At 43.0% G+C, this 20,000-nt stretch overlaps 1 protein-coding gene across 1 annotated transcript in view; it reads right to left on the minus strand.

Annotated features, from left to right (window-relative positions):
- The window catches only part of LOC143284519 (protein deacetylase HDAC6-like), a 302,600-nt gene that overhangs the window by 39,091 nt on the left and 243,509 nt on the right, over positions 1-20,000 (minus strand). The window contains exons 32-33 of the mRNA XM_076591227.1: positions 8,111-8,130; positions 1,840-1,934 (exon numbers count right to left, since the gene is read on the minus strand). Of these exons, the coding sequence (XP_076447342.1) occupies positions 1,840-1,934; positions 8,111-8,130 (115 nt within the window). The remainder of the gene's footprint in view (positions 1-1,839; positions 1,935-8,110; positions 8,131-20,000) is intronic.

Below are 20,000 nucleotides of genomic sequence, written 5' to 3' on the forward strand. Positions count from 1 at the left end.
GTTAAAGATCCTGTAATCCATGTCAGCGTTCGGTGGGTTATGGAAACAAGAACTTATCCAGCATGCACCCTCCCCCCTCCACCCCGAAAACAGAGTTTGGCTGCCTACATGGCGGGGTAAAAAACGGTCATCCACGTAAAGCCACTCGTGTACATACGAGTGAACGTGGAAGTTGCAGCCCACGAACGAAGAAGAAGGTACTGCTCACTGAACTTCTGATAATTTATCAACGTCCTCCAAAACCGATAATCGTTCGCCCACGAACCCGTCCTTCCACAATATCTGATTTAGGCTTTAGTCCGTTTTATTTTGTTTTTCTTTCTGCTCATCATCAGTCTCTACTCCCTCCCTGTACCTGTCTCCGTCTCTATCTGTTCCTGTCCGTCTCTTGTCTTCTCTAACTTCGCGACAGGAAAATAATAACACATCCAGAACAAAAATCTAGTTTCAACATCAACAGCTACACGTGATATTGAAGCAAACAATAAATCATTTCTCATTAAAAAAAAGAAAAAAAAAGAAAAAGAAGTTTAATCAGAAATGTTAATATAATAATAATAATAATAATACTAAAGAGAGAGAGAGAGAGAGAGAGAGAGACGGTAATATTTACACCACATAATTCCAATCAAAAATATCGAACAACCCCCTCAAAAAATATATATTTATAAAATAAATAAAATCAAAATAAATAAATGAGAGAATAGCCAATCGCAACATTCCTCGAGTTTATCATAACCCTCGGATTAGACTCTTGGTGCACAAACGGTTTGCGCACGTAAAAGACCCCTTGCGGCGGCTGGTGAACGCGGAAGAAGAAGACGAAGAAAGCTTGGGGAAGATTAGTCATTAAAGAACAATTAGCGTTCGCTGATAAGGTCAGGCTGATATTGGACATTTTGGAACCTATTAGCGTTCCCTCTTAAAGGCCATGATGGACATCAAGACTTTTCAACATTAACTCTTTGGGGTCAAGTTGTCCCTCTGCCGTGTGATCAAAGAGATGGCTGGGAGTGGAGGCCACAGGCTTCATCATCAAGCTTTCAATCCCTGCCTCAAATGGGAGTTCGTTTCCATCAGCTGTTTGCTTCTTGTTGTTGTTGTTGTTGTTGTCGTTTGCGTTTCCTTGCCGAGGAGTGAGGTCGTCAGGATTAACCCACCCCTTATACACCAATGTCAAGTTACTGAGTCTCTCTCTGTGTGTGTGTGTGTGTGTGTGTGTGTGTGTGTGTGTGTGTGTGTGTGTGTGTGTGTAGGTCAGAAAATTGCCTGTTTAACTGTTTCGGGATTCCTCCCTAAGTAGGCGACAACAACCAATTACCATGTCGTTTAGAATATCAGTGGTTTTGCTGTTGTTGTTGTTGTTCGGAACAGTTTTATTACAGGGCTGCAAAAAATAAAATAATATATATATATATATATATTTTAAATTAAAAAACCCAGAAACGCCATGTGGAGCAATTTCATGAGACTGGCAACAGCTGAGGGTAATGCGACTGGGTCGTTCACCGTCTTTTCAACAGGTGAGACAGGTAATCATCAATCATGTAGACGACAGGTTTTATGGGTGGGTGTGGGTTATTGTATCTATCTCATCTGTGCCCTGGGATCTTGGAGCTGCTGTGTCACTGCTATCTGCCCTTCCTCACCCCCCCCCCCCCCCCCCCCACCCCCCCTCACCCCTAAACTGCCCACCCTCTCTTTTCCCCTCCCCTCCTTTTTTTTAAAGCACCCTCCTCTCAGTCAGTCACCAATAAATTTATTGAAGTCCGTCATCGTTTCCCCGTCTACCGGCCCACCCGGGGTGGAGACGGTAATTTGCATACACGTGATACCCACCGCATCACCGGGGTCTGCTGCTGCCTGGTCAGGCTTGCCGTCTCCGGACTGCATCCCAGGGTGTGCTGGAACTGGACCCCCCTCTGGCGTCTTCCCTGGGAACAACGACAAGACTGGTGCCTGACATCGGGGGAGGGGGGGCGTGGGGGTGGGGGGGGGGGGGTTAGTTCTTCTTGCTCGCTCATTTAGCAGTGTCTGTTAATGTTCACGTCATCATTGGACGAGAAATCATCAGATGATTACAAATAATGAGACTGACAGGCATCGACATAGCAGCAACAGCAACTTTAACGACAACAACTACAAATGATATTAGAAAAAGAAGAAGAAGAAGAAGGAGGAGGAGGAGGACGACGACGACGACGAGGAGGAGGAGGACGACGAGGAGGAGGAGGGTCTTGTTCTTGTTGTTTATAGTCCAGTCGACCGCACAGGACTGTCAAACCATACAAATGCTGAACCGCGTCAACACAAAACTGTCACATCTAAACAAAAAACAAACACACAAACAAACAAAAACCAACCAACAAACAACAACAACAACACCCCCCCCCCCCAAAAAAAAAAAAAAACCAACAAAAAAACACTGTCATATCTACAAAAAATGTTGCAACGAATGTTTGTGTTTTTTTCTTTCTTTCTTTCTGAGAGACAGGGAGCCTTATTTATTTATCTATTTATTTTTTTAACAGAAGTGGAGTGCAAGGTTCACTGTCCCGTGCTCTGAAGATAGTTCTTGCTGCTCAATTTGGAACTTTCTGCCAGCGGTTGAAGGGTAGAATCAGGACAGTCGGCGAGAAGAGAATTGCAGTGGTCAAGTCAAGGCAGGATGCAGGAAGTAATAACGGTCTTTCGCTGCAGCATCTTCAGTTGGGAATTTTTCTGGCTGAACTAACCCATTTCATCTCAACAAATCTAACTTTCGTGATATAAGAATTTCATTATATGTTATTTCATTGAAAGAGACATAAAAAAAGACATATAATTCAAGACACAGATAGTGGGTTCAAGTGAAAATATAAAGTGATGTTTCTTAACTCATGTTAATTCTCTCTCTCTCTCTCTCTCTCTCTCTCTCTCTCTCTCTCTCACACACACACACACACACACACACACACGTGCATCCCCCACCCCCCATACAACAGAAAACCCCAGCCAGCTATATACCAGTCTGTCTGAGTCTACCATAACCCTTGACAATGTCTACAGGAGGAAGCAATCCACTTTTCCCGGTACTGAAGTCAGCAGATTTGTTTTCATTACCCGACCTATCGATTGTTCTTTGAGTACGGTACAGTGACCATCAACTGTCAGACGAACGAACACTGTGCACATCCTTCACTAAGTGATATCCCAGTTTATTGCGGGTACAAAATTTAACGGCCTGCCTGGTTTTACTGTCGGTAGTCTAAATCTGCGGGAAAAGGTCAGAAAGGTACCATGGGAGGGAGGGAGGGAGGGGGGATGGAGGGAGGGAAAAAGACAAACTGAAAGAACACAGCTCGGAAGTGTACACACACACACACACACACACACACCGCACACACACACACACACACACACACACACACACACACACACACACCCGCACACACACCCCGCACACACACACACACACACACCAGGCCACAGACCATCTCAACCAGTTAGACAGTAAAAAGACCCCTGGCCGTGACAGCCAGAAATGTTCAACAGGACCCCTGACATTTTTAAAGGGAGGAAGCAATTCTCTTTTACACCGGTTTTACTAGTACTGACGTCATCAATTTTTCCTCCTTCATTTTAAAAGTGGTTCCTTTCTTTCTTTTTCTAAATTTTCCTCTTTCTTTCTTTCAGTCTTTACTGAATGGTTCATTGGTTGAATTTTCTTTCTTTCTTTCTTCCCCTTTTTTTCTTTCTCCATTGAAGAAGCAATCCGTTCATGGGCCAGATTTCTTTCTCAATCTATTTCAGTTGAGAGGTTGACTTTCTTTTTTTTTTCTTTCTATCCGTTCACGGGCTGACCCTGTTATTATTTTTTTCCTTCTTTACTTTTCCTTTATTTCTTTTCTGAGCGGGGCATCCTTCTTTCTTTCTTTCTCTTTCTCCTTTTCTTTCTTACCTAAACAGGGCCACCCCCGATCTTTGGGCGGGTGACTGAAGCGCCGGGCTGTTATAGGTAAAAGGTCCACAGATTAACGCCCCGGTTTTATCGCATCGCCTGTACCCCCGACATGTGGAAAAGGTCAGAGTGTTAGGGAAGAGAATGACAGATGGAAACACGGAGATCCAGAGAGAGAGAGAGAACACTTTAACACTGAACACTGAAATGTTTAATGTCATTAGCTGTGACATAGCAGGTTCCAATCAGAACAAAACTGGTGCAAAACAAATAAAACGGAACAGAAAGGAAAAATATAATCAAAGCAAACTAAACTACTAAGGGATAAGCGGCACTTTGGTACTTTGTCATTTGCTTAACTCTCTCCATACGAACGGCGAAAGAGACGACGTTAACAGCGTTTCACCCCAATTACCAGCATGAAAATACTGCAAGCGGAAGGCTCTTATACTGAAGAGGTGAATGTTGACAAAGAATACCACAATTCTGACGACTGAAGTTAAAGGTTGGGTCATTCAAACACCCACTGGACATCCGAAGGATCTGTGTTGAGGAGAAGAGAGGACTGGCCGTACTGAGTGAGTTAAAAAGTCCATGTGGCAGGTGGGTAATGTGCCTTTTTCTCCCCAGTCGTTCGTCTCCAAGGTTTGGACAGTACCCAGGAAGCAAAGTACATATAATCCGTGTAATAATGATTTAAGCATGTGACATCGACACACATCATATTAATACGAACACATAACAAAGTACATATAAAACATTTAATAATCATTTAAACCTGGAACATCGAAACACGTCAAATCAATACGAACACATCATAAAAACACACTGTCGAAATTGACCATCCAAATGTAACCCTTCCTTTTTGTCTATGCCTTTTTTTTCTGCTGCCCCATCATCTGCGCCATTTCAGTGGCATTACTCCCACGCCGCTCATTTAGATTTGTCTATGCCTTTTGTTTTCCCGTCATAGAACCCATACTAAGTTTTTAATTGATCAATGAATATTTAGGCCGATAGTAGACGTTTTACGTATATTTACTGCCTCGGATACATATTTTGCTAGAGAGAGTATCATATCTTCATTTTCTGTCATCAGTATGCCGAACAAATCTTTTCCCTGCGCTGGAGCTGTATTGAAAAGGGTACGGTTTTTTTCGCAATTCTTCGTATCTTTTGCAGTTAAATATGAAATGGTTTTCATATTCTGGGCTTTCGCCACACATTGGGCAAGGGGGGTGTTGCTACGTCTGAATCGAACCATCTTCTGTTGGCATTCAGTCCAAGTGCTCTCAATCTGAGCCTCGCAAAGCAGATTTTATTAGTTTGTTACGACGTGATATATTTCTGTTTGAAATATTGATCCAGAGAGGTAGAAAGAAAGAGAGAGAGAGAGAGAGAGAGAGAGAGAGAGTCAGTCACAGAGGCGCTACAGACAGATTTTACTGACAATGGCGTGACTTCGGCCTTTATGTAATGGGGGTACAATTCTCAGTTACAGCGTCAAGTGTATATTAGAAGGGAGACAACGAACAGTCAATAAAGCAAAACTGTCAACAACAACAACAACAAAAAGAGTTAAGAAATCAGGTTTGTCAATCGTACACATGTGCAAGAATCATAATAATAATAATGATGGATACTTATATAGCACAGTATCCAGAAATCTGCTCTAGGTGCTGAACAAAAACACTTTTATTTACATAACACAATTCCTCAAAGTTACACACACACCAAAATGTGACTAAACACACACACACACACACACACACACACAGAGGGTCAGACAGACAGACAGACAGACAGACACACACACACACACAATGCATACATACATTTTAGCATACATAATTAGGTACCTAACAGCTACCCTCAACACATACGCACACCTATGCACGCATAAACACAAACATACAAAAAAATAACAATCACATTCACTGTCATCAACTGCACCCTACCATCTCCGTCATCGACGTCTAACTCTTCATTAGCAAACAAATAAACAATCAAACAAAAATGTTCATTCAATGAGACCATCAAGCATATACAGATGCAACCTATCATTCACAGAAATCGTGATGATTACGTATTATGACCAGCCATTTTCCTTTTCCTGATATTAACAGTTTCTGCAACATATCTGGCGAGAATGATTTTTGTTTCATCATTATCAGAGGATAACAAACTATACACGTCTTGCTGTCTCTCATCAGTAACAAAGAAAAGTTAAGTCTACTCTAAGCCCCAATATTTTCGTACGCATAACAATGGGATAAGAAATGATCTTCATCTTCTCTCACACAATCCATACATTACATAAAAGTAAATCATCCATTAAAGGTTCCAGGTCAAACCATCTTTTGTTAGCTTTCAAAACCTAATGATCTATTTCTAAATCTTGCTAGCATCTCTATGTACCATTTGCTGGTAACTATTACTTGGAATATCTCCGGTTGTAAAATACCTTTGAAAGAATGGAACCAAGAATTCTTCATATAATCACCCATCTCCGGATGCCATTTATGTCTATAACGAGACACGCAACGATCTTTAAAGTCTCATATAAAACCTCTTTCAATCCTACTCCCTGACTAACCGTACAAAACCATATCTATTTACCACAAGAACTTGATTGACTTTATTAATCCCATTACAACTTCCTAACCCAACCTGCTGAAGTAATGTATAATATGCCTGTCTGCACAGTCTGCTTGAAGTGGGCTCGAACATACAAAGGACATCTTCCAGAGTTACCGTAAGCCATCGTGTTAGATGAGTGCATTGGAACATTAATAAAAGTCTATTTGTTGCTGGGGTGTGTTTTTTTTTTTCATTTCAAGATTTACTCCAGGACTCAATTCTTCTGCTGTATAAGTTGGATTGGCTCTATGTGTGCATCGAACAACTTCAAAAATAAAGATGGGTAAGCTGTTTTCAGTTTCTTGATATATTCTAAAATTTCTGTTACTCCTTCTTCCCCTTTCCTACTTATTTCTAACCATCCTGTTTTTTAAGCTCAACCTTATCGCAAAGACAATTCCTAAATATTTATAGGCGTTTGTAACCCGTATTTCCACATTACCATACAACCATCTTTCCCATTATGATAAATGACCTCCGTTATGAAAAACAACAACACTTGTTACTTTTGTTTTCCAAATTATCAGTTATTGCTACTGGTCGGTTTCGTTTTTCAATACACTGAGTTGATTCTGTAAGCCTACAGAGCTAAATAACATCAACAGCAAACATCAACTTGGATATTTCAACAGCACCGGGATTAATTGTATACCATGCCTACCTTTCCTTGACATTTCAATGGCTAATTTTAACATAGAACGGAAACATCTGAGGAATTGATTGGCATCCCTTGCTGTACACCACGGGGACTGTTAAAAAAAGTCTGAATAAACTACTTTTCATGCATACATGCCAGGTCTTACTCATATACACCTCGAAGTGTCATGTAAATTTTCTATCATTACCAGTTTTTCTCAAAACATGCAAAAAAAACCCATTTCAATTCACAGAGTCAAACGCCTTTCTGAAGTCTACTAAAGCAACATGTAACTTAGTATTCTTATAAAGAGGTTTTCGAACTGAAGCATATAAAGTAAAAAGTATTATCTACCGTACTAAACCCTGCTAGTTCTTGAAAATTCCCCCTCCCTTTCTGCCTATTGAGCAAGCCTTCTATTCAAAGTTTAGTGCATACTTTGCTTACTGTGCTTCTTTTAGCTACAGCCCTACAGCTGTCTGGATTATTCGTGTTCCCTCTCAAGAATTGGTACAATAATGGACTTACACCACTCTGTGGAAAATAATTCTTTTCTCAAACAATCTGTTAAACAATAATAGGAGAAAATAAAGAAAAATAGCTAAGCGGGGTTTTTTTGTTTTGTTTTGGGTTTTTTTGCTTTTTTTTCGTATCTTGCCGATTATTTTTATCTCACCCGGCACTTTTTCCATTTTCCAGATTTTTCCGGCTTTTGATTTTATCCATGAGAGTCACAGACTGAGGCAGAGAGCGAGAGAGAGAGAGAGAGAGAGAGAGGGAGAGAGACAGAGACCGAGAAAGCAGACAGAGAGGGAGAGAGAGACAGCAGACAGACAGACAGACAGAGAGAGAGATAGGACAGATGAGGGGCAAAAGGGTGGATGTGGGCTTACCTGGGTCACCACTGCTGTTTCTGCAACACACACACACACAAACGCAGCACATTAAGTCAGCAGCAAACGCACAGGTTTCACGTGCACTAACGACAGGATTATGCTGTTACAACTTATTTCATCAACCACAAAGTGAAAATGATCATAACATATACACCGATTTTTAATTAATCAATTAATTAAGCTAGTTATTTTTATGCATTATTTCATCTGTCATGTCTACATATCTGTATATCCATCTACCAACTTCTATCTATCTATCTGTCTGTATATCTATCTATCTATCTATCTATCTATCTATCTGTCTGCCCATCAATCTCTCTATCTGTCTGTTTGTCTATATACATATTCTAGTTTATTCATCTTTTTAATTATGATGCATTTGCAAAACAATGACTGTGTGTGTGCTTGCTTGGTTGCGTGCGTGCGTGCGCACGTGTGTGTGTGTGCGTATGTGTGTGTGTGTGTGTGTGTGTGTGTGTGTGTGTGTGTGTGTGTGTGTGTGTGTGTGTGTGTGTGTGCGTGTGTGTGTGCGTACGTGCGTGCTTGCAGAGGTTGTGTGTGTGTGTGTGTGTGTGTGTGTGTGTGTGTGTGTGTGTGTGTGTGTGTGTGTGTGTGTGTGCGTGCGTGCGTGCGTGCAGGTGTGTGTGTGTGTGTGCGTGCGTGTGTGTGTGTTTGTGTGTGTGCATGCATTACCCTTCTAAAATCACTGGTCTCAGAAAACATCCCTAAGGGCCAACTGCAATGCTAAGGACTGCTGTCTTCCAAAAGTCGAAATGCTGCAGTAGCAATTTCATCTGTATGTTTGTCCTTATCATATAGCTATGCAAATCGGACATAACAAATAAACGTATTCCAAAATTGTAAACTTAAAAGCAGCCCTTTTAAAAGATACAACAACAAAATAGAAGGTTCACTCCCACAGTAAATACAAGGAAAGCGATGCAGCAAATGAAGACCAATTCTGAAGAAAAAAACAAACAAAACAAAACAACAACAACAACACTTTTACAAATAACTTTGATTTGGATGCATGCAAATATCTCGCAAAATCAAATACTTTCCTTTTAAAATGAGGGTGATGATAATGATGATGACGACGACAACGATGATGATGATGGTGATGATGATGATGATGGTTAAATCTACACACTGTCTTCACATGTGAGACTGACCTCCTTTGAAATATATCCATGTCACAGAGCGGAAAATTTGATTTTATTGAAAGACCAAAATGGAAGTCATCACCAGTCGCTATCACTGGATCAGCCCCAAAGGAAGATCATTCTCATTGTACCTTTGAAACTATACAGAGAGAGAGAGAGAGAGAGAGAGAGAGACAGAGAGAGAGCAACACACACACACACACACACACACCATTTCTCAAATCTTCCTCCTTACCCACCCCCACCCCCCACCTCCTACCCCTCCCCCATCCCTCCTAACTCCCTTGCTATATTTAACAAGTTTTAACTCTCTCCATACGAACGGCGAAAGAGACGACGTTAACAGCGTTTCACCCCAATTACCATCATCAAACTATTGCAAGCGGAAGGCTCTTATACTGAAGAGGTGAATGTTGACAAAGAATACCACAATTCTGACGACGGAAGCTAAAGGTTGGGTCATTCAGTCATTCAGACACCCACTGGACATCCGAGGGGTCTGTGTAGAGGAGAAGAGAGGACTGGCCGTACTGAGTGAGTTAAGAGATTAAAAAAAAGAAGAAAAAAAAAAGAAGAAAACCAGCCACACAGCATGCAATCTCTGTCACATTTCACCCCACGTCGAGCCTGAACAAAACGCCAGAGGCGTGTTTTCACGATGACAAAAAAACACAAAACACACACACACACACACAAAACAAAACAAGACAACCTCGCTAATTGCTATCCCTTTCTGTCCAGGAAATGTCAACGCTGAAGGGCGGAAATCGGAGCTGTAAACTCAAATACCCCAACACAGATGAGAAAGCGAGGATGGGAGGAATGAATACAAACAAACAGACAAGGGAAGCAACGGAACGGGAAATTATAGCGCAGCGGGAAAGGGGGGGGGGGGGGGGGGGGGGGACAAAACGGGTCGGTGAGTCCGGTTGTTTCACACAGAGAGCATGGGACGCAAATGGCCAGCAACCTGGAAGAGAGACAACAGCTGAGAAAAGTCACTAAGACAGTGAGTAGAGGACAGGACTGAGAGAGAGAGAGGGGTGTGGGGGTGGCGGAGGTGGGTGGGTGGGTGGGGGGGGGGGGGGTTGAGGGCGGAAGGGGAAATAGAGGGGGGGGAGGAAGGGAGAGATTCAGAAACAATAATAATAATGATATAATACATAATTTGAGCTCTGTTTTGAGGAAATGCGCTGAATCGAGTACGGGTCCATTCTCATTTAAAAAACGTGCAGGGGAAATACAATAATACATATATGTGCAAGTGTGTGTGGTCATGCATATTTGAGGGTGAAGAAGAGAAAATCAACGGAAATTCAATTGGTCTTTGCTGAAGGGTCCTACGCATGCTACAATTCATGCAGTTCCATAATATATTGTACAGGCTATGCATCTATAACAGAAAAGAATATTGCCCCCTCCGCTTCCGACAAAACAAACACACACACAAATAAACAGATAAAAAACAACAACAACAACAACAACAAAAACCCAATGTGGATAATCTTGCAGATAACCAGTAAGATCTTATGACGCCAGAAGCATGGAAAGATAGGGAACAGTAGCTTTCACATCAACACGCAGAAGGGGTTGGGGTGGGGGGTGATATCGAGATGGGTACTCGTGAATCATTGAAGATAAATCCCACGTCGTGAAATATGGAGATACATGGACAACCCGCCAAACATTGTTGTTTTTGCCCTGTGTCCCCAGCGCACGGACTTAGAAAGAAAACAGATCTTTTGTCTGTGCCTCAGTCACACACCAGCTGCACAAAGGGTCAATGCCTTGCTTTTGTCATTCGGGCAGTTCGGTCGCTTTTTGGATGGATGGGGTAACTTTTTTTTTTTAATTAACCAACGCCGTGCAGCTAAGTTAAGCAAGAGCACTCTGCTCCGAATCCAACGCTTCGATAACCCTATATGTGACATACCTCTGTTCGTTTTTGTTTTGTTTTCGACATCTCTGAGAAAGGCCTAATACCAATACAAACGACGATTTGATGTCGTACCGCCTCCCCCCCCCCCCCCCCCCCCTCAACCTCAAACATATATCATCGTCATAAAACTTTTTTCTTTTTTTTTTTATCCCAACTGTCTCATCAGTCACAATCCCGTATCCCCCCCACTCCACCCCACCCCCCTCCTCTCTCTCTCTCTCTCCCTTCCTTAATCCCTGAAAAGCCGTCAAAGCGATCGCCAGCTGAGATGGCATCGGACACTTTTTTTTCCATCTTGGTGGGCGGGATAATATATTTTTTTTCAAAGAAAAAAAAAAGGGGGGGGGGGGGGGGGGGGGAGGGGGTTGTCTCTCGCGCGACACGTGAACGGTGGGCAGGCTGGCATCAAACATAAAAGACAGACGACACTGCCGCCACGAGCGCTTCCTCCTCCCAAGACATCTGGCCTTACCAGCCCTGGACCCGGATCAATACACCCACAGGGCATCCATCACTCCACACGCACCGACAAGCAGGAAGCAGGGGGCCCTCCAGTATGTTCCTCACCCACCTCCCCCCCCCTCTCCGTCCCCCCCTCACCCACCTCCCCACTCAACTAAACAGTAGCTTGGGTTTTCCCTCTCTGGCGGGTGGTGTTGCCGTAACATGGTCACCGAAAATGTGTTGTGTATGTGTTGCAGTCGCTTCCCCTCCGCATTTTCACACTTTTTCTTTTCTTTTTCTTTTTTTTCTAACCATCGTCCGCGCCGTTTCAGTGGCACTACCACCCAGGCAGCACACACCCGGGACCCCCCCCCCACCCCGCCCCCCCCTCCCCCGGGCCACCTCAACCACAACCACCACGAAACACACGTTCCAGTCAAGAGATAAGTTTGGAGTTTTGGAGTGGGAAGGGTTGATGGGTAATCATTCTTCTGGAACAAGAATAAGCGCGGCATTTGTCATCCAATCAAAATCGCATGGGATACATCCTGGAAAAAAAAAGAAAGAAAAAAGGCAGAAAGAAAAAGAAGAAGAAAAGAATGTGTTCAACGGGGGCAAAAACGTGCCACAAGGGTACCGCAGCACAAGTTACCAAGCTACGTGGAGACGTAACGGGGGTGGGAAATACCTGGCGGACATCACCACTGAGTTCATCTTCATGGAACAAAGCGAACAACGACAGGCTGGGAGCGCTGCCAACAGGATGCATGCAGCATGCAGCGGGGGTTTCTCTGTGTGTGTGTGTGTGTGTGTGTGTGTGTGTGTGTGTGTGTGTGTGTGTGTGTGTGTGTGTGTGTGTGTGTGTGTGTGCTTGACGGCAGATTGGGGAGAACTGAGAGGGCAGGGTAGAAATTGGGGTGGGGTGGGGACGGAGGTGTCTGTAACGGGTGGCGATGGCGTTGGTAGTGGAGGTGGTATGCTGATCCTGGTGAAAGAACGCTAGCGGGGGTGAGGGAGGGGGGGGGGGGGGTGGTGGTGGTAGATATTCTGAGTGAAACGCGACGACATCCGGACTCGAAACTCTTCAGACTGTGTATACAGCGCACTGGGGACTTCACAGGCGATATTCCCCGAGCAAGCTAAAGCGATGATATACGACACTGCCTGTAGTCTGTCCGTTGTAAAGGAAGTGTGCGAAACGCAAAAGTCTTCTCTTCACCGGCGATATTCCCTGAGCAAGCTAAAGCAACGATCTACAATGCCTGAACTCTTAGTCCGTTGTAAGGACAGTGTGCGAACCACAAAAGTCTTCTCTTCACCGGCGATATTCCCTGAGCAAGCTAAAACAATGTTCTACGACAACGCCTGTACTCTTGTCCGTGGTAAAGACAGTGTGGGAGCCACTAAAGTCCTCACTGGCCATATTCCCTGACCAAACTGAGAAACGATCGATGACCATGCCCGTACTCTATCCGTTGTACCGACAGTGTCCAAACCATAAAGGTTTTCGATGGCAATATTTCTGAGCAAACTATGCTAGTGATCTACGACAATCCAGCATGAGATGATCTTTACTACTTGCAGGCCATTCTTACATTGTAACAGTCCGTATATATATATATATATATATATAGTGTGTGTGTGTGTGTGTGTGTGTGTGTGAGATAGAGAAATGCGATGGACCATTTGGATTTACCATCTCTGTCAATGGATTGAGAAGCTGTTTAGTGCATGGAAAACGGATGTGTTTTTTTTTCCTTCTTTATTTTCTCTTTTTTGGGGGGATGGGGTGGGGGTGGGGTGTCATTTCAACAAACACTGACAAAACAAATGAGACTCAACAGACATAGAAGACCAGTCTGACTGTTTTGCATGCTCGTGTGTAATACTAAGAGGGATGGGGAAGCGTGTGCGGTTGTCCAAAAGGGAAGTGTTTTTCTTTCCAGAAATACATCTCTCTGTCTCTCTCTCTTTCTACCTGTCTGTATGTCTGTCAGTCTCACCCTGTCTCTTTTTTTCTGTCTATCCATACACACAAAAACGCGCCCACAAACACACAGACATGTGTGCAAAAGAAACAGTGTGAAAAACAAGCAACCGAAAACATTTCATGTAAAAGCCACTAGCTGTTTCCATATGACAACACGTACACATAAGCATACTGATACGAAAAATATGATTAAATATGCTTAGAAGGAGGGATACTTGCTTGACCACGCATTTTGAATTAAACACGAAAAACCCATTAAACTTGCATTGCTTTCTCTCTAAAACGGAAGGCATGTTCACACCTCTTATAGCACGTCTGTGCGTGTGAAAGAGTGAAAGAGAGAGAGAGAGAGAGGGAGGGGGGAGAGAGAGAGAGAGAGAGAGAGAGAGAGAGAGAGAGAGAGAGAGAGAGAGAGAGAGAACGAACGAACGAACGAACGAAGTTTTTTATTGAGGGAAGTGGAATAAGCATACATGTGCTTTTTTTCATCCAGCCCTCAGGGCAAATGGAAAATGAAAATGAATCAAAACATCCACAAAGTAGCAAAGAGATGAAGAAATAAAGACATGACATTCACATTCACATTTAAACATCTACATAATAAACATGTACATCTACATAATCATGATACAAACATCATCATATCATGAAGGAAAAAGATCAAACCATGCACCCCCCAAAAAAAACAACAACAAACAAACAAACAAAAAACAAAACAACAAACAAAAAACAAAAAAACACAAAAAAAACAAACAACAAAAACAATAACAAGAAAACAACAAAAGAGAGAGAGAGAGAGAGAGAGAGAGAGAGAGAGAGAGAGAGAGAGAGAGAGAGAGAGATTTTCCTGCATCTGAAACTAACAACAGGTTACACATAATCCTCCGACACTTTTTAATTAGAGGGCACCCTAACTAAAAAAAACATTCCAAAATGAACCAAACAAAATAAAAAGGAGAAGCGAAAGAATTTTAAAACAGGGTGGGGGGATGGTGGGGGGTGCAGGAGAAGGGAGGAATCAGTAATAAATGCGATGCCTTGCAAATCTAACCATGCTACTTTTTAAATAGAACTCATGGCCAGGGAGGAGAGAGAGAAAGACAGAGTGGGAGAGACAAAGATATACAGAAGAAGCGAGAGATAGAGAGAGAGAGACAGAGAGAGACAGAGAGACAGAGATAGAAGAAAAAGAGGTGGAAAATAAGAAGAAAATCCGTTAGAATACCCCGAGAAAAATTAATTCCGAGATCTGGAGTGGAGAGGAAAAAAAAGAACAATTCTTGCCACTTTAATTTCACGAAGTCGATCCTCTAAAGCAGAAATAGACCCTTCCCCTAAAACTCTCTGCCCACCCAAGAAAAAAACAACAACACATATCAATCCTAACCTCTCAGGAAAAAAATCGTTACATTCAGAATGGGCATGTCGAGATCTTTTGACCTTTTACAGGGATGCTGACAGTTTCAGGTCAACCAACCTAGAAATATGTCATTCGTTTTTTGTTGTTGTTGTTTTTTTCTGTTACGGCTAATCTTGAAATGTATTATCTTCCAATGATGTTCAAAATGTTTAAAACCCGAGAACCATTCAGTGATTCTGAGCTGCCTGTTCAAGGACATATTCATTTAATCATAATCATATTTCTTTTTTTTTATTGGTTGCTTAAACATATATTGTTCATTTCATTTTTAATTACTTTTAAACATTCATTACAATTTCCGTGATAAGAGAGAGAACGAGAGAGAGGAGAGAGAGAGAGGAGAGAGAGAGAGAGAGAGAGAGAGGAGAGAGAGAGAGAGAGAGAGAGAGAGAGAGAGAGAGAGAGAGAGAGAGAGTGGATATCACCCGATTTTTTTAAATTGTTGAGCCATTCAAAACTGTTGGTAATTACTATATTAGAAAATATCATTGTTAACCATTCAAAACAGTCGGTAATTACTTTTTTTTTTAAACTGTCATCGTTAATGTTATGAGAAACAAGAAGCCATTAAAGAATGGGTAGTCATAAGAGACGGTCCTTGCTCTGATCCTCTTTCCCTTGCCTTACAAACAATGCTCAGAACTGTACACATGGTCTAATAACACGCGACACTAACTGACACTGAAAAGGAAAAAAAAAACAACCAACAACAAACAAACAAAAAACCAAAACTTCACTTCTAATTATTATCATAACCACATTTTTGTTTTCTGTCCAATTTCTTTTCTCTTTTTTTTTCTTCTTTTTTTTCTCTCTCGAAATAACGACCATTCATTTGTGGTGTCTGGAAATTCAAGATATCTCACTGATAAGGGAAAAAAACAAACTCGTATAATGAGTCTGGAAATCCAAAGGGTTCTGCTTAATGAGGAAAAGCTCGTGTAGTGAGTCTGGAAATTTATGGGGTTCTCCCCAAAGAGGAAAAGCTCATTTGTCTGGAAATTCAAGAGCCTCTCCCTTTCACCTTTTTCACTGCTGGTCTCGTTGATGCGTGACTCAGTTTGATGAGTAGACAGGTTTTGACAATCATCCATAGTCCAACTCATCTCTCTCTTTCACCCATGTGATATGAGACAAAAGGGGAGAGAGAGAGAGACGGGGGGGGGGGGGGGGTAAGAGAGAAAGAGGGAAAGAGACAGAAGAGAGACAAAGAGAGGGAGGCAGGTAAGGAGAGAGAGAAGGGAGGGAAAGAGTTCACTTTAACATAGCGCTATTTGCGATTGTTTCTTCTGAATGACATCATGACATAAAGGAAAGGAGGCTGTCCCAAATCGCAGTTCGTACCATTGTCCATCATGATGTCATGTTCGATGTCTGACGGGAATTGCTGTGTAAAAGAAAAGTATCTGCTTTCGTCTAGATTAAAAAAATAAAAAAAAAAAAAAAAGGAAAAAAAACACACACCCAAATAAACAACAACAACAACAAAAGAAAAAAGAAAAGAAACGGGAATTGCTGTGTGAAAGAAAAGTATCTGCTTTCGTCTAGATTAAAAAAGAAAAGGAAAAAAAAACCCACTCAAATAAACAACAAGAAAAAAAAACAATAATATAAAAGAAAGAGAAAAAAAAAGAGAAAGAAAACAAAACCACGAAGATACTAAAGAATGGGTAGTCAGGACAGACGGTTGTCACTCTGGATCACCAACACCTACACACAATTCCACAAATATTGACACACGATGCTGACTGGTACTGGATGGCCTAATCTCACGGAACTGCTTTCTTCTAAGTATCTGTCCAAACCTGTTTTCTACGGAAAGCCTGTCTGGAATGAACGATCATTCATCTGCGGTGTCCGGAAATTGACAAAGACGCTCCTCCCTCCTTCTCCCCCCCCCCCCCCCCCACACTCCCCCTCCCTCGTTGAGCAGGAGACTGGTTTTCTATTCATCGAATGTATGCACGCTCAGATCCGTCAACACTTCGCTGTCGGATTCGAGGTCAAAGGCGACAGCACCGCTCCTGTGTGAACCCAGTCTAAATGAGTGCACACGCTTCTTGACCACTACCCCCAGCCACCCGCCAGTCTCTTTCTCTGCGATGTGTGTGTGTGTGTGTGTGTGTGTGTGTGTGTGTGTGTGTGTGTGTGTGTGAGAGAGACAGACAGACAGACAGACAGAGACAGAAACAGACAGAGACAGAGAGAAAGAAAGACAGAGAGGGTGAGAGGGTGGAAAAGACATAGTGGGGGAGCATAGGAGAGACAAAGAGGGATAGAGAAAGAGATAGAGAAGATATATATATATAGAGAGAGAGAAAGAGACAGAGGGAGATGGAGAGAAAGGGTGGAAGAGATAGGGAGTGGGGTGGAAAGAGAGAGGGAGGAGGTGGAGAGAGATGGGGGAGGGAGAGGAGAAAAGATATGCATGCCTGTTTCTGACTGATGTCTGCCATTTTCAGTGCTGACAACAGTGGAGACAAGACAATAAGATTAACACACAAACAGACCGAGACAGAGAGAAACATCGATAGGGAGAGACAGGTAAATAGAGCGAGAGGCAAAGAAAGAGAGAGAAAGGAACAGAGAGGGAGAAAGAGAAAAACAGAGAACAGAGAGGCATACGAGAGAGAGACAGACAGAGAGACAGACAGACAGACAGACACAGGGAGACAGAGACAGAGAGAGACACACAGACAGAGACAGAGACAGACAGACAGACGGACAGAGCGACATACATACTTACAGAAAAACAAATAATCAACACCCAAAGATATGTCTGACACGAGTCTCTCCAGTCTTTTTTTCTTTTTCTTTTCTCCCTGCGGGCCTGGCAACAACCACCCCATCGCTTGCTCGTCTGGTGGAGTACTTATGACGTTCCGTAGCTAAAGGCGGATCTACACAACGCGTCGCGACAGAGTGCAAACCAACCAATCATCTTCAGGCATCGCTTCCACCTTCTATTCCACCCCACCCACCCACCCCCATCGACCCCTCCCCCCCTCACACACACACATCCAGCACATATTCTGAGGGATGGAGGAGACAGACGACTGACGGATCCTGTCTATACAGAGGTATACTGCCAGACAGGTCAGGTGGAAGAATGGTGGAGAGTGAGGAGGAAGAAGGGGGGGGTGGGGGGGGGGGGGTGGAATAATGTTTGGCAGGCACCTGGCAGGTGTGGTAGGATGCTGGCACTGATGACGATGAAGGAATGTAACCAACAGGTCACGAGTTTGGGCCCTGAAGGTTCCCTTTCTATTCTCTCCACCACCACCCCCCACCCCATTTTTTTTTCTTTTTCTTTCCTTTCTTTCTTTCTTTCTTTCTTTCTTTTCTCCCCCCCCTCCCCCTAATAGTATCCACCGTTTCGGTGACATTTACTACCACGCCGCTCTTTCGGAGTCCCCCAATACACAACCACACCCATATTCGTCTTCTGTAAAACTTCTCTCTCCCCCCCCCCCCCCATCCTCTCTCTCTCTCTCTAAAAATTGTATTTGATATTGCATGTTCACGTCCACTTTGGTTTTTGTCCCCCCCCCCCCACCACCACCACCCTTTGACAGATGGGCCCTATAAGCCTTTGTCAAATAAAACAAGTCTTGTTCTTGTTCTCTCTCTTGAGTGTGCTATTTGGCCTTCGCGTCAAACACGGCCTTTTCTGTGTCTCTCTCTGCCCCTCTGTCTCTCTCTGTGGTGTGTGTGTGTGTGTGTGTGTGTGTGATCACTTGGCTAACTCCAAGTGCGCTAAGTGCAGTATGTGATCATGAGCGATTAATTCCCACCACCGACCAACCCCATAGCTTCCGCTGTGAGCATCGAGAGCTCAGCAATACATTTCCTCCCACATGCCCTTCAAAATAAGCACCTGTTTGAAAACAGCATGTGCCAGCGTATATTGTTAAAGAACATTCGCGCACATACACACACACACACACTCTCTCTCTCTCACTCACATACACACACACACACCACACACCTGCCTTTTCCAACTCTCTTTCCCCCACCTCTCTCTCTCACACACACATACATACACACACACACACTCACACAAAAAAAAGCGAATATTTAAGATAACATCACAGACGAATGGGGGCTTACGTCGGTGTACACACAACACGGAAAGCAGCCAAAACAGCCTAGCAAGCACACGTGGAGTGCATCTGAGGACAGCAAGCACACACACAGTCAATAATACTGTCGTTAAATCATAATGTATAACGTCAGGGGAAGGGAGACAGACAGACAGACAGAGACACAGACAGAGACACAGAGGGAATGAATGAATGAATGAATGAATGAATCTTTATTTTCCAACGGTGAAGATATTAGCACTTTGGCCGACTTACACATCTGCCGTTGTTCTAAGAGACACACAAACATGTACGAATGTAAATGTAGGTATACTTAATACTTAATACATGTATAATGTACGAGTATAACACAGCGTCAAACTGAGAGACACAACATCGCTCACATCTGTACGGAACGGAAGCGAGTAACACACACACACACACACACACACACACACACACCAAGGGAAAAACAACAACAAAACCCTAGCATGAATGCTACACATGAATGATTCAAGTGAAATTAACACAGAAAAGTAATGACAGAGAGAGAGCACTGAACACTGAAATGTTTAATGTAATTAGCTGTAAAGCTCTAGTGACATAGTAGGTACAAATCAGAACAAAAAACGGTGCACAACAGATAAAATGGAACAGAAAGGGAAAACATGAATGAAGCAAAATAAACTCCTAAGGGATGAGCGACACTTTGGTGCTCTGTCATAAGCTTAAAAAGTCCATGTGGCGGTGGGGTACTGTGTCTCTTTAGTCGTTCGTCTCCAAGGTTTGGAAAGTACACAGGAAACAAAAGTATATATAATCCATATAATAATCATTTAAGCATGTGAC

This window comes from Babylonia areolata, chromosome 8, assembly GCF_041734735.1.
Source record: "Babylonia areolata isolate BAREFJ2019XMU chromosome 8, ASM4173473v1, whole genome shotgun sequence".
Classification (NCBI taxonomy): domain Eukaryota; kingdom Metazoa; phylum Mollusca; class Gastropoda; order Neogastropoda; family Buccinidae; genus Babylonia; species Babylonia areolata.